General features: G+C 37.9%; 2 protein-coding genes across 2 annotated transcripts; one reads left to right on the forward strand and one right to left on the reverse strand.

The window, feature by feature from the left end:
* Positions 1–1834: 1834 nt before the first annotated feature.
* On the reverse strand, positions 1835–19573 carry LOC100707480 (extracellular calcium-sensing receptor-like). The gene is made up of 11 exons (XM_025898307.1): positions 19491–19573; positions 16070–16146; positions 5843–5979; positions 5417–5711; positions 5223–5309; positions 4774–5043; positions 4356–4562; positions 3996–4271; positions 3490–3717; positions 3284–3407; positions 1835–3196 (listed from the first exon to the last, which is right to left on the reverse strand). The coding sequence occupies exons 2-11, from the start codon at positions 16070–16072 to the stop codon at positions 2286–2288; spliced, it is 2538 nt and encodes an 845-aa protein (XP_025754092.1). The 5' UTR covers positions 16073–16146; positions 19491–19573; the 3' UTR covers positions 1835–2285.
* A 633-nt stretch (positions 19574–20206) lies between these two features.
* LOC100706954 (extracellular calcium-sensing receptor) lies at positions 20207–24272 on the forward strand. The gene is made up of 9 exons (XM_003455092.2): positions 20207–20442; positions 20716–21010; positions 21112–21198; positions 21381–21650; positions 21833–22039; positions 22121–22396; positions 22844–23071; positions 23156–23279; positions 23362–24272. Exons 1-9 carry the CDS (start codon positions 20207–20209, stop codon positions 24270–24272), a joined length of 2634 nt encoding a protein of 877 aa, XP_003455140.2.
* The last annotated feature ends 447 nt before the right edge of the window (positions 24273–24719 follow it).

Raw genomic sequence — 24719 nt, forward strand, 5'->3', positions numbered from 1 at the left:
TGTTTTAGAGATAAGAAACTTTAGCTTGGGAACACTACCAAACAAGCCATACTTCTTTGCTTAGAGTCTGAGATCCAGCTTCTGGGTTTTTTTTTTAAATTTATTTATTTTTGTTAACAATTTCTCCAGACCAGAAAATGCTTTAATATCTGCTATATTTCTATTTCCAGATATACTGGCATTTCCAAATGCTCAAATACTGAAGTGCATTTTATTAGTAGTACCTGGCTGCGACTTGCCCTATTAATTCCTATGTAACATTAAGGGTGTACTTCATTAGTTCATTTTATTAAATAAATAATGTCATATGTAATATGTCATATATTGTTGTTTATCTGCACTTGAATTTGAATGATTTTTTAATTTGTTAACCCTTTAAGATCTACCATAGAGCCAAGTCCGCCGGAGCTTATCTTTATATTTTTATATACTGTAGTGCTATTTTTGGGAGCATTTCAAGTTGCTATACATCTATACAACCGTTATATCCCAAATTTTAATAATATGTATGCATTAAGTCCATAGTAACTACATAAATTGCAAAAAAAAGTGCAATAAACTACAAAAAAATTGAAAATCGTTTTATTTTTTTTAACATATATTTCTAGTTAGAGAAATATGGTTTATCGCTCAAAAATGTAAATACAAAAAAGTTGCACAAAATAGTTTCCTACCACAGGAAATTTATTTTGAGTGTCTTTATAGTTTTATTTTTGAGATACACCAATTTTTATATACTGCAGGAAAACCGAAAATAAATATTATAATGCAAATTTGCAAAAAAAACCCAGCATGTGCATCAAAATAAACTATTTCCAGCAGTGCAATTTGAGTTCTAGGCATCCCAGAAACTGTACAGAAAAGCATAGAGTCAAACATGACTTTTAAAAACACCAGTATAGGCTTATAAGGCCCTGAAGGTAAAAAACGACATTTTCCGCGAAAATGACGTCACTTCCGGTTTCGGGCAGGTACTAGCGGACAAGCGATAGTTCGCACTGACGTCTATTCCAATGTAGGAAGTGTTATGAACAGCTGATCGGATTGGCAAAGCCTGTTTCTGGAATATTATGTTTTTGTTGCTGCAAATGCTTTTTATGAAATTTTTGCAAGGCCATATGTGGAAGGAAACCTTGACTTAGGACAAGCTGATGGCATAAAATGTAAGTACAACTCCTCAGGTTTCATATGCAAAAAAAAATTATTGCGCTAGCTTATGTGGTTGCAGTTCTACAGGGATTTAAAAATAGTTACGCAAAATGGAGCGTGCCCGCTCCGACCAGTCTTAAAGGGTTAAGGACCAGTTGATTTTTTTTGTTATGGCCATTACATGAAACCTTGAAAGCTGACATTCTTTCTGTTTTCTATAACTATATGAAATATTAAAGTCATATATATATGTAATAATCTTGCATTTAGTTTACCTTATGGTAATACCTCTTCGTTTTTGGTGCGACTTCATGCAGGAGAGGTTGGATCTTTGGATGGTAAAAGTTCAATTAATGGCCAAGGCAACCTCTGTTGAAATTACTATTTGTAAATGACTATTTCTGTGATCACAACTGCGAGTATAATTCTACAATTCTATTGCTGCGCCTTCTCTACATTTAACAACACACACAAACACAGGCAACTGTGAAATATGGATGCCATTTTATTTTTGTGTATTAGACATTTTAAATATATATTCCATTAACAGTTGCTTTTCCACCTGATATTATTTTACCATGTATTGACATCCAGATATAAAATATACTGTGATACAGGATTCTCTATACTTTCAAGCCAATCTTATGTATTTATGTGTATTATTTTTTAAGCTTTTTCAACAGACCTCTTTGATATGTTTCATATTGTGATACATGATAAAATAGAATATTATCCAGCTAGTTTTTTATCAATTTTTTATTGTTTGTTTTTCAATCAGGTGTTTTTTGCATTTTCTATAGATATTTCAGCTAATCATCAGACTTCTTAGAAGTCTTTCATTTTGAAACAATAGATACAGTTTATTACATAGAAATTACCACAGGTACTTCTAGGTAATCATTACACTTTTAAAGTATTCTTGGTATTAAAAAGAAACAAGCAATCCTGCATTTTGCAGCTCCAATTCCTGCTTATTACACAGAAACTACTACACGTTTACTTCTTGAAGTTTGCATTAATAGGTTATTAACACAAACTTCAAATTATCTTGGGATCTTTCTACATATTTCTGTGAATTCAATTCATTATGTATATGTTTTTTTCCACATGTGGTTTTTAACTCTGTATGGAAAACATTATGATTCAATGCCACGACACATTATAGCTTTTCTTGTGTTCAGTTCTGGTCTTATCAGGATTATGTAACATTTGGGTCCAAACAGTGCAACTAACAGGCCAAAACTTGAGGCCAGGATGGCAAATGCCTCCACTGCATCTGCATGGTTTCCAGGTGAGCTGATATAAGCAGGAACAAAGGCCACCCACACAGCACAGAAGATCAGCATGCTGAATGTGATGAGCTTGGCCTCATTAAAACTATCAGGGAGATTCCTTGCCAGGAATGCAATTAGAAAACTGAGGAAAGCTAGCATGCCAATATAGCCCAATAACACTCCAAAACCAACAGTGGACCCAACTGCACACTCATAAACAATCTTGTTATTGTGATATTGGGTGTTTTTATGTGGAGTTGGAGAGGAAGTGATAAGCCAGGTAGTGCAGATGGCTGCTTGAATAGATGTGAAAACCAAAACTGTTCCTCTCTGCTGCATAGCACCAAACCACTTCAGACTGGTTCCCCCTCCTGGCTTGGAGGCTTTGAACACAGCCAGAACAACCATGGTTTTTACCAGGATGCATGAGACACACAGCACAAAGCTTATCCCAAATGCTGCATGCCTGAGTTGGCATGTCCACAGCCTGGGTCGTCCAATGAACAGCAGTGAACACAGGAAACACAACTTGAGTGACAGTAATAGCTGGAAGCTAAGTTCTGAATTGTTGGCGCGCACTATGGGTGTTCTGCGATGATAGATAAAGATCCCCAAAACAACAGCACATATAAATGTGCCCAGTAAGGAGGTTGCTGTCAAACAAATACCCAGAGGCTCATGGTAGGAGAGGAATTCTGCCTTCTTAGGAACACAGTGGTCACGTTTGGTGTTTGACCAAAAATCCTCTGGACAACTGGTACACTCCAAGGAGTCTGACACAAAAGAGGGCAGATAGTGAAACACTTTGTATATTTAATATAAATCAATTAAATATGCCGTGCTGAAAGATAAATACTTACTGTTCTTATTAGTGACTGTTCCCTCAGAACAAGGGATGCAGTCAAAGCAGCATTCGGGTTCCCCCTTCCTTCTCACCATGTGGGTACCAGGAGGACAGCTATCACTACATACTGACTGAGGTGGCTATAAGAAGAAATTAAAAATTATCTGCCTGATATAACATACATGTGATAAAATATAAATGTCTGAAAAAACCAAATCTAACCTTTTTGGATTGAAAGTTCCAGAAGATTTTGTCTTCATCAAGTATGAGTTCTTCACCTTTGAAAGCTGACCTCTTAACCTCACCCACATTCTGAACCTTAGAGGTTCCATCTGGGAGCCACAACCAGTTCATCACATCATAAATTGGCAATGCATCACCATTCTCATCAAATGACACTTGATCACCAAATGGTGTGGTAAAGTTCATCCTTTCCAAGTAATAAACAAGCTGTTTAAAATGAATGTGTAAGAAATAAATTACTTTTCACAGTGCAAAAAGTGGCACCCACTATTCAATAATCTTTTGTACCTGAAAATAGAAATTCGTTAAATATATAAAAAACTATATCACCAGTAATGCTGTATACCTATATCTATTCCAACCCACAATCACAGCAAAATGCATACCTTTGCTCAGGTGTACAAAAAATCTCTTTATCTAACTTCAAATAATTGCAAATATTTACAGAGCAATTGACTTAGACATAGTGTAACCTGATATCACACCTGCCATGGCTTCAGTGACTGCAATGTGGCACAGCTGTGCCCACTGAAAGGCCCTTTTCCTGGTTTGCAATGCAGCATATCATCAAGAGAATGCGCAAAAGCATAAACAGCTTTGTATACATTGTACTCAGACCGGAGGTCGGAAATGTCCAAAAATTCAGTGTCTTTATTTTCAAGCTCTTCTTGTCCAGTGCATAGTGGACCTCCACCTTCCAACCAGCCTGGTGGAGCTGGAGCAAATCTACACTGAAATGTGAATTCCCAAAACTGATTCACCTGGAATTTATTGAAATATGTTTGTTAGACATAAAGAAAATATGCAATTCTTGCAAATACTACAGTAAATGGTTCGACTCTTACCATGCTATTCCCATAGCTATTGTTGTGATATAGGTCAGGACGTATTTGTAACAGGAACTCCCTGAACCCTGGTATTTCTCCTCGGCGAATAGCAATGCCCAGTGTACCACCCAGGTATGGCATAAGCTGAGGTGTTTGGAGCACAGTAGCTGATGTCCAGGCTTCACTTGCCATCCACTGTAAGCCTGTTACATTTTGCCTTACTACCTGTACATTGCATTAAATCAAATGTTTAACGTGATACTGAAATGTAAAAAATATACTTTAGGGACATAATCATGAAATTCAACTAGTTTCTGGTCTTCCAAAAATAATTGAATGTGTTTAGTTTTCTATACACATTCACATAAATATGAGATATGTTTTACACTTAGTGATCTTTTAAATTAGTAATAATTAAATTGTTGTGAAGCCAGACCTCTTCCATAAGCTTTATCATTCGACTCTCATGTGCAAAGACAATGACAACTCGAGCTGTGGATTTCTTCATGACATTCACAATCCTCCTGACTTCATCTGTGCTTTTGTCCCAAGGTAAAACTTCAACGTAAGCAAGGCAAATTTCAGCAGACAGACTCAGCTGAGATTGTAAGGATCTTGCTGCATGAAATCCATAATCATCATCACTGACCAGCAGGCCTGCCCAAGTCCAGCCGAAATGTTTGAGAATGTGAATCATAGCACGCACCTAAGTGAATACAGATTAAAACAGAGTTGCATAGGGGTAGAAAAATCATTCTTTAGCGTTACTTTTCATCAGCTTTACACATCATTATGTATTCTGTTGGAAAACAGGTATTCATCAGGTATATCCTTAAAAAACTTTAGTTCTTTATTTTTCATTTCTTTAATTTTGGTTACATTTACCTGGAAAGCATCACTTGGTATTGTCCTAAAGAAGGATGGATAATTTTGATGATCACTCAAACAGGAACATGTGGCAAAATAACTCACCTGTGAAAAATACAGACTGTATATATTGTACATTGTTTTTGACAATAAATTTACAATTAAGTTAATATAAACTAGAATAACATTCTATGGTTAAACTGAAAGCTTACCATAGGAACTCTGTACAAGCCTAAGATGCTGGAGATGGCAATAGAAGGTGTAGAGGAAGAATCACCAACAATCCCGAGGACTGGAGGATTTCCAACACATGTATTATGTAATATAATTTTCTCTTCTTGACCACTGACTAATGACAATGCTGCACGGAATGTAATTCCAAGTTCAACGCAGTTATCATAAAGAGTGTATCCCAGAGTCACATTTGGTAACAGGTTGGAATTTCCGTTGATTTCATCAATAGCAAAAAGCATGGTTTGTGCCAGCCTAAATCCTAGTTCATAAAACCTAAAAAAAAAAGGAAAAAAAGATTATATTACTTAAAAATAAAACATGATTTCTGGAAAATATATGGCAAAGCTAGTAGTTGCAAAACAAATAGCAACAGTTAAATTGCTTTGATAATCTGTTATACGTACCCATGGCAAGTAGGCTGTTGTGGCTTTGAGGTAAAAGATAGATCAGGAACACTTCTAAAAAAGTGAATTGGAAACAATCCACCCAGAATGACATCCCCAGTCTTGTGCATGCCATTTAGATGAAATCGTCCCTGTAACTGACAGGAGAAGGGAAATACATAAGATGATACAGCATAAGAAAAGTAGAAATACAGCAAAATGAGCAAGAGCAAATTGGTTTGTAATAATAAGCACATGACAGCTTTCTGATTTTCTGAGCCTAGTCATTGTGTTTCATTGCTTTACTAATCCCTTTTATTGAAATCTTGTGTCGTTTTATCTTGCACTCCACCCATTAGGGAAAAAGAATAAGAAGGGGGCAGGGCCTATAATGCATTTCATATACACTGATATATCAATATAACAGAAGAATGATTCAGGGCTCTAGACTAACTTTTTGACATGGGCGCACCGGCACGCCTAACTTTAAAAATTTAGGCGTACCGGCACAAAAGTTAGGCGCACTCAAATTTTTCAACCGCATCACTTAACACCGCAGTGTTACATGTGCACTTTCTTTGGGGGGGAAGTCCATACAGACAATATTCATTTCTAAATTATTAACTAACAAACTTGTGCTTAAATTGCTTTGTCAATATTGTAGACAATGTTAAACTTAATCATCATCTTGGCTCCTCTGACGACCTGTTTGCTGCTCCCTGCTGCTGAAAGGCAGTGGGGAGAGGGGACACTTGGGCAGTGCATTTATTGCAGCATATAATGTGTTTTCTGGATACACTGCTGTTTTTTCAGCATTCAAATATTGATGGCACCGTGTCAGAGCTGACTATGAATTTCAGATGGATCAGGCCTTAACTTAACACAAAAGTTATCAATAGTTCATCTTTTCTTATTACCCACAGCTACATCCACTTCTCTCAGGCCTAGGCTGCTCACTAGGGCTGAGTATCATCACTGATTTCTATAATCCATTCGATTCCGGTTCTCAAAGTCCTGATTCGATTCAATTTAGCCTCAGACAGTCAGAAATATTATAATTCTGATCATTTATCAGTACTGATACACATGAGACTTCATCAGAATTGTGAACATCACAGCAGATGCCTTTGTGTCAAAGTAACTGAGAATAAAACACAGAAAAACATGAAGGAGATTTTCCTGGTCTGGCGTTTTATAGCAGATAACCTTAAAAATATTTTTGCAATATTCTGCAATTTTGCATAATTTTAAGAAGTTTAAATTTCTTCAGTATTGAACAGCAGAAATTAGGCTTTCTTGTCCGAGGTCATTTAAGTGAAAAAAAGAAAAAGAAAAGAAAAAGACAGCGGCCGACAGCGCTGTAAACAACTGTAGACTGGGGGGTAATAAGCGAATGAATAATGCAGAAAACAGAGATTTGAGACAGCAGTTCAGAATCTAGCGCAAAAAAGACGGAAACACAGCGCGGACCCGACGCATCAGAATCGCTAAGCTCCGACAGCGTGTCCGTGTTCGGGCCGTGGGGTGAGAAAGCCGAGAAAGACAAAGCTGATTCTGATGCGTCGGGTCCGCTCTGTGTTTATGTCTTTGTGTGGAATCTGTTAATGAATTGATATCGCTTTATTCAAGCTACTCACCTTTTCTCTTCCACCTGCACTTTCAACTGGACCACGGCCAATCAGAGAGGTCCCGCCCCTGACTATCTCTGATTGGTTTAGTCCACGATAGGGGCATAATGTGTGTCTGTTGTTGACCACACGGAGAGTTGCAGAGATTTTTTTTTTTTTTTTTGTTACCCGAAAATATTTGGTCGCACCGGTGCGACCAAATATTTTTTTTTAGTCGCACCACTGAAAAATTTGGTCGCATTTGCGACCAAATTGGTCGCACTCTAGAGCCCTGCTGTGAGGGCAATGCAAGTAAATGTTTCCCACAATGAAAATGCTACCTCCAGATGAACAGAATCAAATTTCTGGAATTTCTTTAGCTGGACGACTGAGCATGGATACCAGGCTCCAAATATCCTTTTTAATGCTGTAAAGTTCTATATTTTAACACAGTAATTTGTGGATATGGATTCTCTTTTGTGGAATAAAAAAATAAATTAATATAAATAAATGTTGCCTGGTTTTTTGGTGTGGTTTGTGTTTGGGTGCAGGGGAGGTGTGGAGCAGGGGTGCAGCACTGGGTTCAGGATGTGGTGGCAGGGGAGACTGACCTACACTGCTGATTGCCATCATCTAATGATGCCTCCCTATTTGAATAGAGTGTGGGGACCCGATGAGAGAGCTGTGTTGGAGGCAACTGGAGAGCTGCAAAAGCTGAAATCATGAAAAACTATGTCAATAAACATTTACTTGTCTGGCAACACTGTGTGAATCAGGTCCTTTTGTGTCACAAGAACAACATTAAAAAAAAAAAAAAAGTCTTATAATTTGTGCTGTCAAAATTAACGCGTTAACGCTGATTAAGCCGTCATCACGATTAACGCGAAAAAAAATTTAACGCTATTAATGCATCTGGAGTGCAGAATGACTCAAAATCCCTGAAATGTTTCTGTTAACGCATTTTGGGCAGTTTGTCCAAGTAGAGTTACCTTCGCACATGTGCAAATAGGCAGTTGATCTTGTAGTGACGGGCAGCTGAACCAATCAACTCAATATGGAAGATAATAAACGCACATTGGCCCTCTCAATGGGAAATTTGAGTATTAATAAAATAACAAGACAGAACAGTTGACCGACATAAAGTATTATGCACATTGTGCACGAAGGAATTTTCTTTTCGCCGAAGCACCTCCAGCTTAAAATATCACATTGACACAAAGCATACGTTAGTCAGGGATGGTGCTAGCACTTTGGCTAATGCGTCACCGAGCTCACGACAAACCACTCACGGAGCATCGGGGACTCAGTAAGTCTACCTCGGAAATATTGACTGACACAATTGCCGAGTGGATTGCAACAAACTGCAGACCTATTAATATTGTTGAGAACACGTGCTTTACATAGCTTTGGTTCCTCGTCTAAAGGACTTGTATATTTTCCCATTTTTCCCCGAGTCTGTTTGCTCATGCAAAATGAAATGCGATTAATATAGATTAAAAATGAATGATATTTAATTGTGATTAATTAAAATTAATCTACAGTAACCCTGTGATGAATCTCATTAAAAATTGTAATTGTTTGAGAGCACAAATATATATTGTATATTAGTGTATACTTACCTATTAGTATATAGGTTTTATAAACTAAACTAAATTCTCTTTGAATTTAAACATACATTCTTTGTGTTTATTCTCCATTTACTTCAATGTATTGCATAAATGTCTGTTACAAGCTTAAATATATAAAGTTGAAAAAGTGTAATTGCAGCCAGGCTATTGATCAAGTAATTGCGATTAATCGCGATTAATTACAGAAAATTGTGACATTAATTAGTTCATTTTTTAAATCTATTGACAGCACTACTTATAATATTGAAAAATTACTGTTAAAGACAGCTAAAATTGGCCTAATTGTTTTTTAAAAAGTTTTTTTTTTTCACTATAAACCTTTTGGTTTTATTAACAATATTCATTAATCTTTTACAACTGAAAATAAAAATCAATCAAAATGAAATTAACAAAACACACAAAAAACAAAGTTCTTGGCATCCGTCTAATTCCCTTGTAGTGTATGCACTACACAGGAAGTGTAGTATATTTTAGACCCTGCCCCTGCTACGTCTTTTTCCCAGATGGGTGGTGTGCAAGATTAGTTAACACTTTCCAACAAAAGGGAGTGACAAGACAATAGAACCTAATTACTAGGCTCAGAATATTAGAAAGCTGTCATGTGGTTATTATTACAAACCATTTTGCTCATTTTGCTTTATTTCTCCTTTTCTTGTGCTGTATCATCTTCTGATATCATCATTCCCTCCTGTCAAATACAGGGACAATTTAATCTAAATGGGAATCAAAAAACTGGAGATGTAATTCTGGGTGGACTGTTTCCAGTCCACTTTTTTACAAGTGTTCCTGACCTGTCTTTTATCTCAGACCCCCAACAGCCTACATGCCATGGGTAAGTATGACAGGGTGGGGAAAAAAACAAGAAGAAAGAAGAAAATGGGGAAAATCAGTGCCAATGTAATTATGTATTTTATTGCCAAAGTAAACTTTGTGTATTAATACATTTGTGAAAAAAATATATGTTTCTTGGCTGAAGCATCTGTTGTTATTTTTTTTTATTAAAATATCCCTGCAATTGTTGTCATTAATTTTCTGTAATTTTTTTTTGTTAGTTTTGCAATAAGTTTTCCAAGTATTCTGCTGTATTACTGTATTATTAAATAATTATCTCTCTCTTTTTTTAGTTTTTATGAACTAGGATTTAAGCTCGCACAAACCATGGCTTTTGCTATTGATGAGATCAACAGCAACTCCAACCTGCTACCTAATGTGACTCTGGGATACACTCTTTATGACAACTGCATCAACCTTGGAATTGGATTCCGTGCAGCATTGTCATTAGCCAGTGGTCAAGAGGAAAAAATTATATTAGATAATACATGTATTGGAAATCCTCCAGTCTTAGGGATTGTTGGTGATTCTCCCTCTGCACACTCTATTGCTATCTCAAGCATTTTAGGTTTGTACAGAGTACCTATGGTAAGTCATCTGCTTAGCAATGAAATAGTGTTGTTGAATCATTTTAATGTAACTGCAATTTTAAAGCCACTTGTCAAAACCTACTCAGTTTACACAACAAAATTGAAAAATTGCAGCATTTAGGTTTTTACATATTTCTACAATATACAGTCTGTATTTTTCACAGGTGAGTTATTTTTCCACATGTTCCTGCCTGAGTAACCATCAAAAATATCCATCCTTCTTTAGGACGATCCCAAGTGATGTCTTCCAGGTGAAAATCTTTCGGTAATCTTTCATTATTGTGCGTCATGACAGTGCTATTACACGCTATTTTATTATTGTGTGGCTTCAGTGAAGATAATGGTGTGGTGTGCTTCAAAACCTGATAAACATATACCCCACTGAAAGACATCTTTGCAATAATGTTTTGATCTGTATTCACTTAGGTTCGTGCTATGATTCACATTCTAAAACATTTTGGCTGGACTTGGGCAGGTCTGCTCGTCAGTGGTGATGATTATGGACTTCATGCAGCAAGATCCTTACAATCTGAGCTCAGTCTGTCTGGTGAAGGTTGCCTTGCTTACTTTGCGGTTTTACCCTGGGACAAAGACACAGATGAACTGAGGAGGATTGTGAATGTGATGAAAACCTCTACGGCTCGAGTTGTCATTGTTTTTGCACATGAGAGTGGCATGATAAACCTTATGGAAGAGGTTCGGATTTAAAACAATTGAATTATTACTAATTACTAAGATTTCATTTATTGTATTGTGTAAAACATGTGCGTTTGTGTGAATGGGTAAAGAAAGTTAGTCACCTGGAGGTATTTTCCAAGATCAGCAACTACTTGAATGGCATGCTAATGTCCGTATTTCAGTATCACTTTATACATTTGGTATAATACAATGCACAGGTAGTGAGGCAAAATGTAACTGGCCTACAGTGGATGGCCAGTGAAGCCTGGACAGCAGCTGCTGTGCTCCAAACACCTCAGCTTATGCCATACCTGGGTGGTACACTAGGTATTGCCATTCGTCATGGGGAAATACCAGGGCTCAGGGAATTCCTGTTAAAAACGCGTCCCAATCTACATCACAACAATAGCTATGGGAATAGCATGGTGAGTATTTAACCTTTACTATGGTATGTGCGAGAACCCTATATTATCATAATTCATATTTATAAAATCTAAATATTTCAGGTGAATCAGTTTTGGGAATTCACATTTCAGTGCAGATTTGCACCAGCTCCACCAGGCTGGCTGGAAGGTGGAGGTGCGGTATGCACTGGAAAAGAAGATTTAGAAAAAGTAGACACTGAGTTTTTGGACATTTCTAACCTCCGGCCTGAGTACAATGTGTATAAAGCTGTGTATGCTTTTGCACATTCGCTTGATGACATGCTCCGGTGCATGCCAGGAAGAGGGCCTTTCAGCGAACACAGCTGTGCTAAGTTGCAGTCACTGGAGCCATGGCAGGTGTGATATCAAGTTACCCTCCACCTATGAATAAATTGTTTGCTTGGAATTACTTTCAGAGCAAAATTCACCATGTAGGATTAAATACAATGCCATATAGTTTAATGGTAAAAAAGGTGGAAGGAGCTAAAAGGATTTTCTGTGCTCCTCTACTTCTGTACACCTGATATAAAGTAGTGTTTAATGTATTTAGATCAGAATCAGAATACTCTATTAATCCCTAAGGAAATTATGTGGTTACACTTGCTCCAAGATGATGACAGTAGCAGACTGAACTAAATTAAATACATATATTAAATAGTTTAGAATATATGAAATAGCTCTAATATATACAAATAGCTAAATTTCCACAATACTACAAGGAGAAATATATATGATTCACATTTTACTGTAAACCAGTGGTTCACACACTTTTTTTGCTAGACCCCCCCCCCCCTCCCCTTGTTTTACAAAAAAATATCTTCACGCTCCGCCAGCACAAACACATCCTCCAACCACACACTCCATTGCATATTTTTTATTGCATATATTTAAAAATCGATTCAGGATTTAATAGATCGATCGCAAAATTGATTATTGAAACCCACCCCTACTTTGCACCACTGTTGTGCAGGTAAAGCCAAAGGAGAGATATGCTTCATCGTATTTTTCTTTGGCTTAGAAAGAAGTTGGTTTGGAAGCATATATGGAGATGCTTCATCTTCTGCCGAGCCCCATCAAAAAACCTGTCCATTATGCTATCAGTGTCCAATCATTCTTTTTTTTCAATTAATTCCGCACCCCTCTGCAATGGCTCTGCACCCCCCGCTTTGGGAACCACTGTTGCCATGTTGGGGAGATAATTTAGACATTTAAATAATCTGTGTTGGATCAAGGACACATCTAAAACCTGCAGGACATTGGCCCTTGAGGCCTGGAGTTGGTTTATTTATTGAGTTGGCATCTGCAACCCTCAACCTGCTGTCCCGGCATGCATAGAGGATGACACTGGCCACAACAGAGTGAAAAAGATTTGATTTATTATACTGTGTTAAACGTGTTGTATACCAGGTCACTTACCAGAGAGCTGATTGACCTGTATACATATATACAGGTTATTAGTGACATACCTTGTATAATTAATTAATTTCTATATTTAATTATAATAGGTCTAATACTTTATTTAATTTTTTTAACAGCTTCTTTATTACTTGGAAAGGGTGAACTTTACCACACCATTTGGTGATCAAGTGTCATTTGATGAGAATGGTGATGTGGTGCCAATTTATGATGTGATGAACTGGTTGTGGCTCCCTGATGGAAGCACCAAAGTTCAGAATGTGGGTGAGATTAAGGGGTCAGTTTTCAGAGGTGAAGAACTCATACTTGATGAAGACAAAATCTTCTGGAACTTCAAATCCAGAAAGGTTATATATATATTTTTTTCAGACTATATATTTTGTCACATGTAGAGTAAATATTATTCTGGCAGTCAATATTTAATTTTGTCTAATAGCCACCTCGATCAGTATGTAGTGAGAGCTGTCCTCCTGGTACCCACATGGTGAGAAGGAAGGGGGAGCCCAAATGCTGCTTTGATTGCATCCCTTGTTCTGAGGGGAAAGTCACTAATAAAAGCAGTAGGTATTTATCTTTCAACATTGCATATTTAATTTTCTTTCAGTGAAATATAATATGCATTTCACCATCGTCTTCTTTTTAGACTCATTTGAGTGCACCAGTTGTCCAGAGGATTTTTGGTCAAACCCCCAACGTGACCACTGCGTTCCAAAGAAGACAGAGTTCCTCTCCTACCATGAGCCTCTGGGTATTTGTTTAACAGCAACTTCACTGCTGGGCACATTCATATGTGCTGTTGTTCTAGGAATCTTTTTCTACCACCGCAGAACACCTATAATACGTGCCAGCAATTCAGAACTTAGTTTTCAGCTATTGCTGTCACTCAAGTTGTGTTTTCTGTGTTCACTACTGTTCATCGGACGACCCAGGCTGTGGACATGCCAACTCAGGCATGCAGCATTTGGGATCAGCTTTGTGCTGTGTGTCTCATGCATCCTAGTAAAAACCATGGTTGTTTTGGCTGTGTTCAAAGCCTCCAAGCCAGGAGGGGGAGCTGTTCTGAAGTGGTTTGGTGTTATGCAGCAGAGAGGAACAGTTCTGTTTCTTACATCTATACAGGCAGTCATTTGCACTGCATGGCTTGTCTCTTCCTCTCCAGTTCCGCATAAAAACACCCAGTACCACAATGATAAGATTGTTTATGAGTGTGCATTTGGGTCCACTGTTGGTTTTTCAGTGTTATTGGGCTATATTGGCATGCTAGCTGTCCTCAGTTTTCTTATTGCATTCCTGGCAAGGAATCTCCCTGATAGTTTTAATGAGGCCAAGCTCATCACATTCAGCATGCTGATCTTCTGTGCTGTGTGGGTGGCCTTTGTACCTGTTTATGTCAGTTCACCTGGAAATCGTGCAGATGCAGTGGAGGTATTTGCCATTCTTGCTTCAAGTTTTGGACTCTTAATCACACTGTTTGGACCCAAATGTTACATTATAATAATGAGACCAGAACTGAACACTAAAAAAGCAATAATGTGTCGTGGAACTGAATCATAATATTGTTTTCCATACATAACAGAAAATTACATGCAGAAAGATAAATAGATGTAAATAATACATTTAACCAAACATACTGAGTCTTGAAAGAAAAAAATTTCCACTTCCATCATGAAAGTGAGAAGATGCAAAAGCAGCTATTTTTACTCTACTACTATGTTTTTCATGATGGAGTTAAAATATAAAGCACTCACACTTCTCAAATGTTATTAACTCTTCATGGTTAAATTTAACCTTATACATAATTAAAGTGTAAAATACTTTCTATTGATAAAACATTTCAATATGGATCCACCCAGAACTCATAGTATACCTGTGTTTAATTTGCATATCTGGAATTATGGAATTATTGTATATCAGGAACTGATGTGTACTAAGAAACATGTTAGCCAGTTTTTAAAACAGTTCCACATTCCATAACTGAGCTCATGAGATTCAAAGTATCAAAACTTGGTTGACTCTTTAAAATAAAAAAGAATTGATCCACATTTTTAATATAAACAGATTTTATGAAAGATTGTTGGAAATATATTTACATAATGGCACATTTGCCAGTGTCAGAACTGGATTGTCTCCCTTAAAGTGATGTCTGTTATTTGTTAAAAAAAAAAAATAGCTGTGTGTAAACAGCGTCTCATTCAATAAAGGACTAGATGCCATAATCCCTGATAATGCATTGCTTCAAATGGAGAAAGTCTTGAGGGATGGCTACTATGACGAAAGGCAGCCCAGAAACTTTACCACCAGGACACATCATCAATTCTGTGTCTCAACTTCACAGGGTGTTTTGGTCTTTTATCACAAATTATACCAATTTTATTTTTCCTTCTTTTGAACTTCCTTTGTTAGGTTTAGGCATTAGAAATCTGATCTAGAGTATACTATTTAAAGTATAAAAATTAAAAAAGGCACATCATCAGTAGTGGACCTTGGATTCACTGGGTGTTTCTGCCATTATCAATAGACCATTATCAGGCCCCGGAGTGTCTCCCTGATTTATGTTAAATTGTTATTTCTCTTCTACTTTCTTCTGTTTAGTTTTCTAAAATTTATTTTCTATTCAATCAATTCGCTGCAAAACCCCAATAAATGTTCCAGAAGTAATACTTACTTCTTTAATATTTAAAGAGCCTCACCAGAGGTCTATGTGGTTGAGCAGGTGTGCACTCTTGCCCAGGTTTCCTGGTTCCCATTATGCTCTCTATCTGTGTGTCATTTCCTGTTCCTAGTTAGCATTAGCATTACCTTAAGGCTAACTACCGCAGGGCGGGAGCAGAGGTAAATGTATATTTTTCTTTGTCTAAAATAAATCAATGCACTAAAATCCATCATTCCAGTCATTGCAAACTTAGAAATGGGATGTCCTTGCAGAACCTTAATTCCATCGGTACATCCGATATGGACTGAAGCTGTCTGTTGAGGCTTGCTATGAACACCAGCTGCCTGATAATGTTTTGCAGTTTTTTAGCACATCAGCTGCTTGATCATTATAGTCACGTGCTACAGTTGCTGAACCTACCATAGAGAATCTTCACCAAAATGAGGATGACCCACTCTGTCTGTGACCCAGCACAGCCTATGTGTGTGGAGGGATGTCTGGAAAAAAAACCCCAAAAAAACAATTAGCCTGAATTAGGACCAGACTAGTTCCCATGATTTTTTCACATTGCCACTGTTTTTTCTATTGCCTCCTTTTTGTCCATTTCGATTGTTAATGTAGTTTGTTAACAACGTTATGGTTAAAAATGTTCTTCTTTTACTGTTTCTTTTGATGGATCACAAGGATTAAAACTACTTAAAAAGACACACACACACACACGCACAAAAAGTAACTCAGGCCAGAGTTCCTACTTCGGATAAAGGAGGATGGTTGGAATTGTGACATTAAAAAAACAATAATTGCTAAAGGAAATTTAATTTGTAGTTCTAAATATAATCTAAATGCATTTATGGTGTTTTTTGCTCACTTAATGTCTCTTCCACAATGTTATTTCTCTCTTTTACAGCGTCGGTTACAATTACATAAGCATAACCAATAATGCAAATTAAGCAATGACATCATTTAGCGACTTCTAGCAACTTCTGGGACAACAATTTTCCTTACAGAGGAGTTGGCAACACTGCTTTAAAGGGATAGAAAAGGTGATAGTGAGAAGTAAGAGAGAAAAGAGACAAGATAGAGAGGAGAGTGGGAAGAGGGGCACCAGATCTGGCTGTCCACACTTCCCCACCGGATTGGGCTATAGACTCTACCTCTCTGCTGCATCCCAGAAAGGACATTCCTCCTCAAACATATCTGTCCTGAATGATATCACATCATTTTGAATTCCTATCACAAGGTACAAGCTGCAATCTATTAAGATAGTTTAACTGGCCAAAAAGAAAAGGACTGATTGTAATATAGGAACAAAAAACCAGAGGTTCAGTGTAGGGATGGGTATCGAAAACCGGTTCTTGTTGAGAACCGGTTCCCACTGTTTCAATTCCTTGGAATCGTTTGCCATTTTTGCAAACGATTCCCTTATCGATTCCAGTCGCCCCTAACGACGTCACCACGTTGCAGAGCGTACCTGGCAGGAAACATGGCGCCTAAGCGGCTCAAACGCTCAAAAGTTTGGTTATACTTTACCAGAACGGATGACAACAGGGCAACTTGCAATACTTGCAAAGTAGATATTTCATTTAAAGGAGGAAACACTACGAATATGCAAAAGCATTTGCTCACAAAACACGCGATAACCTTAAATGAATGTCGTGTTTTTAATTCCGCTTCGGACTCATGAATCTCAACCCAGCAGCAGCGGTAACGTTTGCACGTCCTCTCCCGTTAATGCGGCAGGTAAATAATCAACTAACAGTGCATATTATGTTAGCGCGATCTGCTTTATTACCAAACCTCCCATCACTGTGCCTTTAGGTGACCATGATGAGACAGACAGAGTCTGGCTGGTGCTCGCTGGCAGTTGTCGCTGCAGTCCACCGGTAGCGTCTCTTTTCAGGCCCGAATGTCACCGAGCAGTGACTAAGTTTGTGGTAAAAACCTTGCAGCCATTTGCCACAGCAGATGGTAAGTGAATGTGTTTAATTGTAGGCAGGGACATTACTGGATATTCTTGTGTAATTGCTACAGAATAATTTATGTTATACTTTGTTATTGCTACAGAAGAATATTTATTTTATTATTTTACATTTACAATTTTCCCCGGGGACCCTGTGACACCCCATTGAAGAGCCGTAGGCTGGATCTCTTAAGATCTCACTGTTGGGTTTATAAGGCCATGTTACTCCTAAATTTCTATCTTGTTCAAAGAGAAGATATAAAACAAAATTCTAAGCTAATCGACCTTAGTGTTCTCCTTTTTAAAAACAAGAATCGATAAGAGAATCGATAAAGAATCGAATCATTAAACAGAATCGAAAATGGAATCGGAATTGTTAAAATCTTATCAATACCCATCCCTAGTTCAGTGGCTCCGCTCCGGATTGCTAGTGAAGAAAAACACTAGTGAAGACTAGGCAATCCACAGGCACACAACGTTTTCTCAAAGCAATCCATGGCTGTAAGGCGAGTTAAGTGAAGCTCAGTCACACGTTTAAGTAGGGACGCTGCTAATGACGGAGCAGCTGGGAGTGGCTTACAAGCAGCAGGTGTGGCTGACTCCACCGCGGAAACACTTCCGGGTCGGATGACGCTCGGAACCCAAACTTCCGGGGACATGTAAGTCCCAAACAAAACACACATAACAGGGAGACAGAGATAGGAGTTGAGTAGAAACATAAACATAAACACCACACACGGACACAACGGGCAGGTCGGCCGGTGAGGACTGCTAGACCATGACAGATGGAGTGTAATCTGATATCACACTTCCTGTGGCTCCAGTGTTTGCAATGTGGCACAGCTGTGTTCACTGAAAGGCCCTCTTCCTGTCTTGTACCTCAGCATGTCATGTCAAGGGAATATGCCAATATGCATCTTAGTACACACATTGTACTCAGATGCAAGGTTGTAAATGTCCAAGAACTCAGTGTTCATATTTTCTTGATCCCCCTTTCCAGTGCATAGTGCTCCTCCATCTTCCACACAGCCTTATGTAGCTGGTGCAAATCTGTACTGAAATGTGAATTCCCAAAACTGTTTCACCTGAAATTTATTGAAAACGTTACAAATAATTAAATTAAAAACAATAATATTAAGAAATTCTTGCAAGTACCATGTTGTTTCCACAGCTGTTGTTGTGTTGTAGGTCAGGACTTATTTGTAACAGAATTGTAACTTTCTCTGCTGCAGGTGAATGTGAATTCACCTGTTAAAGAGTTTTCTCATTAAGAACCAGTGTAAGTCTATCATGTTCACTCCCATTTTGAGACTGATTGAGCCAGCAGTATTTAAGACCAGCAATCTCAGCCTTTGCCAAAACATCTGCTTACCCATTAGTTTCCTGGACAATCATTCAACCTTGCAATAGCCACACTCACCTGGACACTGATCTCAGTTGCTCTCCACCAGCTGGTAGCCATTCAGACTGTGCTCTCAGTCTGGCTTGCCTGTCTCCCTGCCTCCCTCCCTTGCTATTGCGAACCTCAGATAACTATTTTTCTGGACTCACCCAGGCCTCCTCTTCCCCCCTCCTGTTTGACTGCATCTGCAAAGCAATGTCTCTCCTCCACCAACTCTCGCACCACTATTCCCCTTGTCGAGCTTCACCACCCACGGCCCATGACCCTGACCATGCTAGTTTAATTTTCCCGTAGTTCATGTTCAAGGTTCACAATCCTCTCATAGTCCATGTTGATAATGTTTCATAGTTCGTGTTCATATCCTTTAACTCATCTAGCCTGACATTTCATAGTTATGCTATTTCACTCTTACCTTGTTTCTAGTTTAGCTCTTGTAATCATTGTTCTCACTTTGTCACTGTAAATAAAGCTTTGCTCACATCATTCTGTGCATCCGCCTTGAATCTGCTTTTGGATCCACTCCACGTTCTGGCTTCGGCCTTGACTGGGGTGCAGGGGAGGGGTGAAGCAGTGGAATCAGGGTGTGGTGGCAGGGAAGACTAACCTACCTACACAGCTGATAACCATCATCTAATCATGCCTCCCCTATTCGAGTAGGATGCCAGCACCTTGACGAGAAGCTGTGCTGAGCTGAGCCAGAGTGGAGGCAACTGGAGAGCTGCCCAAGCAGAAATCATGAAAACTGACAATAAACACTTACTTGTCTTGCAACACTGTGTGCATAGGTTACTTTTGTGTGACAAGAACAAATTTAAAAAATAATAATTCTGACAATATGGAAATTTGTAGTCCAAGACAGTTAGATTTGACTTAATATTTTATTTTAACAAGTTCTTTTCACCATAAACCTTGCTTTACATGAATTATATTTTTGATGTGTATTTCATACATTTGTTGAACTATAAAAATGTTCATTAATCTCTTACATCTCTTAAAAAGAAATGAAATGAACAAAACACACACAAAAAACATAGTTCTTGTTATCTACTAATTCACTTTTACCATTTTCTAAGCCTGCCCTGCCCCTTTTTCCCAGATGGGTGGTGTGCAAGATTATCTAACACTGTATGCCAATAAAAAGGAATAGCAAAACAATAAAACCTGATTACTAGGCTCAGAAAATCAGAACGCTGCCATGTGGTTATTATTTCAAACCAATTTGCTCTTGCTCATTTTGCTATATTTCTACTTTTCTTATGCTTTATTATCTTCTGTATTTCCCTGCTCTTGTCAGTTACAAGGAAAATTTCATCTAAATGGGGTGCACAAGACTGGAGATGTAATTCTGGGTGGACTGTTTCCAGTCCATTTTTTTAGAAGTGTTCCTGACCTGTCTTTTATCTCAGAACCACAACAGCCTACATGTCATGGGTAAGTATGACGGGGGGAAAAAATGAAGAAAAGAAGAAATTGTGGGAAATGAGTTCCATTGTATTTTATAACTAAAGTATTAATATCAATCATGCAAAAGAAGTTTCTTGACAGTCTGCTGTTATTGTTTCATTAAAATGTCCTTTTAATTGTTTTCATTTAGTGTCTGTATTTTTTTGTTAATTAATTTTGCACTCTGTTTTCCAAGTATCTTGTTGTATTTTGCATTTTGTATCTTGTTGTATATTTATAATTAACTTTTTCTTTTTTTAGATTCTATGTACAAGGATTTAGGCTGGCACAAATCATGGCTTTTGCTATTGATGAAATCAACAGAAACTCTGAACTTTTACCTAATGTGACTTTAGGATACACTCTTTATGACAACTGTGCTGAACTTGGAATTGCATTCCAAGGAGCATTGTCATTAGTCAATGGTCAAGAGGAACAAATTATATTGGATGATGCATGTGCTGGAAATCCTCTAGTCCTAGGGATTGTGGGTGATTCTTCCTCCACACGTTCTATTGCCATCTCCAGCGTTTTAGGCTTGTACAGAGTACCTATGGTAAGTTTTCAGTTTAACCATACCATATTATTTTTGGTTGAATTAACTGTATATTTAATGACAAGAATAATGTACAAAATAAAGTATGCATTTTTCCACAGGTGAGTTATTTTGCCACATGTTCCTGTCTGACTGACCGTCAAAAGTATCCATCCTTCTTTAGGACAATACCAAGTGATGATTTCCAGGTAAACGCCACCAAAATTAAAGAAATGAAAAATAAAGAACTAAAGTATTTTTAAGGATATACCTGATGAATACCTGTTTTCCAACAGAATACATAATGATGTGCTGTAAAACTGATGAAAAGTAACTCTAATGAAAGATTTTTCTAGCCTATGCACCTCTGTTTTAATCTGTATTCACTTAGGTGCGTGCTATGATTCAAATTCTAAAACATTTTGGCTGGACTTGGGCAGGTTTGCTCATCAGTGATGATGATTATGGACATAATGCAGCAAAATCCTTACAATCTGAGCTCAGTCGGTCTGGTGAAGGTTGCCTGGCGTACTTTGAGGTTTTGCCTCGGGACAAAGACACAGATGAAGTCAGGAGGATTGTGAATGTGATGAAAAAGTCCACAGCTCGAGTTGTCATTGTCTTTGCATATGAGAGTCGCATACTAAACCTTATGGACGAGGTCTGGCTTTACAAAAATTTTATTATTTGAATAACTAGTGTGTAAAACATCTTGTATGTTTGTGTGAATGGGTAAACACATTTAATCATGTGGAATTATTTTGCAAGAGCAGCAATTCAATGGCCTAATAATGTCCCTACAGTATTTGCTAGTTTCAATATTTGGTATATTACAATGCACAGGTAGTGAGGCAAAATGTAACAGGCCTACAGTGGATGGCCAGTGAAGCCTGGACAGCAGCTGCTGTGCTCCAAACACCTCACCTCATGCCATACCTGGGTGGTACACTGGGTATTGCCATTCGTCATGGGGAAATACCAGGGCTCAGGGAATTCCTGTTAAAAATACATCCCACTCTACATTACAACAATAGCTATGGAAATAGCATGGTGAGGTTTTTACCTTTACTATGGTATGTGCAAGAACTAGATATTATCATAATTCATATTTATAAAATCTACATATTTCAGGTGAATCAGTTTTGGGAATTCACATTTCAGTGCAAATTTTCACCAGTTCCATCAGGCTGGCTGGAAGATGGAGGTGCGCTATGCACTGGACAGGAAGATCTAGAAAAAGTAGACACTGAGTTCTTGGACATTTCCAGCCTTCGGCCTGAGTACAATGTGTACAAAGCTGTGTATGCTCTTGCACATTCTCTTGATAACATGCTGCGTTGCAAGCCAGGAAACGGGCCTTTCAGTGGGAACAGCTGTGCTGCTTTGCAGTCACTGGAGCCATGGCAGGTGTGATATCAGTTTACAGTCCACCTAAGCAAACAAGTTGTTTGCTTGTAATTACTTTCAGGGTGACATTCATCCTGTGGGATTAAGCACAATGCCATATGTTTTACTGTTAAACAGCTGGAAGGAGCTAAAAGGATTTTCTGTAGTCCTGATAGTGTAGTGTTTCGTATATTTAGATCAGAGAGATCATTGACCTTTTGTGATATAACTTGTTCATTTAATGAATTTCTATATTTAAAAGTAATAGGCATAATATTTTGTTTGACCTCTGAATACTATGCCAGTATTTCAACGTGAAAAATAATTTATTTCTTATGAATCCCTTCTTTAACAGCTTGTTTATTATATATACATATATACAGGTTATTAGTGACATACCTTGTATAATTAATTAATTTCTATATTTAAATATAATAGGTCCAATATTTTATGTTATTGTTTTAACAGCTTCTTTATTACTTGGAAATGGTGAACTTTACCACACCATTTGGTGATCAAGTGTCATTTGATGAGAATGGTGATGTGGTGCCAATTTATGATGTGATGAACTGGTTGTGGCTCCCTGATGGAAGCACTAAAGTTCAGAATGTGGGTGAGATTAAGGGGTCAGCTTTCAGAGGTGAAGAACTCATACTTGATGAAGACAAAATCTTCTGGAACTTTGATTCCAAAAAGGTTATACGTTTCTTAGACTTTTACATTTTGTTACACGTATAGCATATGTAATTCTGGCAAATAATGTTTAACTTTGTCCAATAGCCACCTCGATCAATATGTAGTGAGAGCTGTCCTCCTGGTACCCACATGGTGAGAAGGAAGGGGGAACCCAAATGCTGTTTTGACTGCATCCCTTGTTCTGAGGGAAAAATTACTAATAAAAGCAGTAGGTGTTTATCTTTCAACATGGCATATTTAATTTTTTCTTTGAAATATATTATGCATTTCACCATCTTCTTCTTTTTAAGACTCATTTGAGTGCACCAGTTGTCCAGAGGATTTTTGGTCAAACCCTCAGCGTGACCACTGTGTTCTCAAGAAGACAGAGTTCCTCTCCTACCATGAGCCTCTGGGTATTTGTTTGGCAGCAACCTCACTGCTGGGCACACTCATTTGTGCTGTTGTTCTAGGGATCTTTTTCTACCATCGCAGAACACCTATAATACGTGCCAACAATTCAGAACTTAGTTTCCAGCTATTGCTGTCACTCAAGTTGTGTCTCCTGTGTTCACTACTGTTCATTGGACGACCCAGGCTGTGGACATGCCAACTCAGACATGCAGCATTTGGGATCAGCTTTGTGCTTTGTGTCTCATGCATCCTGGTAAAAACCATGGTTGTTCTGGGTGTGTTCAAAGCCTCCAAGCCAGGAGGGGGAACCAGTCTGAAATGGTTTGGTGTTACGCAGCAGAGAGGAACAGTTCTGTGCCTTACATCTATTCAAGCAGCCATCTGCACTACCTGGCTTGTTTCTTCCTCTCCAACTCCACATAAAAACACCCAATACCAAAATGATAAGATTGTTTATGAGTGTGCATTTGGATCAACTGTGGGTTTTGCAGTTTTATTGGGTTATATTGGCATTCTGGCTTTCCTCAGTTTTCTAATTGCATTCCTGGCAAGGAATCTCCCTGATAGTTTTAATGAGGCCAAGCTCATCACATTCAGCATGCTGATCTTTTGTGCTGTGTGGGTGGCCTTTGTTCCCGTTTATATAAGCTCACCAGGAAATTATGCAGATGCAGTGGAGGTATTTGCTATCCTGGCCTCAAGTTTTGGACTCTTGATCACACTGTTTGGACCCAAATGTTACATAATAATAATGAGACCAGAATTGAACACAAAAAAGGCTATAATGGGTCGTGGCAGTGAATCTTAAGTATTTTTCCACATAGACTAGAAAAGCAGCTTTAAAGTAAGTTAGAAAGGAGAGAGACTCCAGTAGTTGGGATACATTGAATGGGGTGCAGTAGGAACTTGTTTTCTCTTTTTTCTTTGGGTGGTGTGTGTTTGCAATAATATTTGAATTTTTGATCATTGCAATTGAAACAATGGGCGTTCAGCATCCGGCATTTAGATAAATTGTGGCAGCCTTTTTCTCTCTCTTTTTTTCAGTCTTGCTTTCTACTGGGGATATTTGTTGGACAAAAGAACAATGTTCATGCAAAGATAATGAAAACATATGTCAGAATGAAACTAAACAGACTGATCAGGAATAATCACATTGTCAAACCACATTCATAGATAAAATATAAAATTTGTACAAAAAAATCCATAAACAAAAATAAATAATTCTTAAAAGAGACTCTTAATCACACTTTTTGGA

This window comes from Oreochromis niloticus, linkage group LG14 (assembly GCF_001858045.2).
Source record: "Oreochromis niloticus isolate F11D_XX linkage group LG14, O_niloticus_UMD_NMBU, whole genome shotgun sequence".
In the NCBI taxonomy this organism is placed as follows: Eukaryota; Metazoa; Chordata; class Actinopteri; order Cichliformes; family Cichlidae; genus Oreochromis; species Oreochromis niloticus.

Excerpts from the sequence above, each read along its gene's own strand:
- LOC100707480 (XM_025898307.1), bottom strand. Across the intron at positions 4,272-4,355 it reads ATAGCTATGGGAATAGCATG|GTGAATCAGTTTTGGGAATT; the intron begins GTAAGAGTCGAA and ends AATAAATTCCAG. Across the intron at positions 3,408-3,489 it reads GGAACTTTCAATCCAAAAAG|CCACCTCAGTCAGTATGTAG; the intron begins GTTAGATTTGGT and ends TTCTTCTTATAG.
- LOC100706954 (XM_003455092.2), top strand. The coding sequence starts at position 20,207 with ATGTGGTTATTATTTCAAACCAATTTGCTCTTGCTCATTTTGCTATAT. Across the intron at positions 22,397-22,843 it reads AGTCACTGGAGCCATGGCAG|CTTCTTTATTACTTGGAAAT; the intron begins GTGTGATATCAG and ends TTGTTTTAACAG. Across the intron at positions 23,280-23,361 it reads AAAAATTACTAATAAAAGCA|ACTCATTTGAGTGCACCAGT; the intron begins GTAGGTGTTTAT and ends CTTCTTTTTAAG.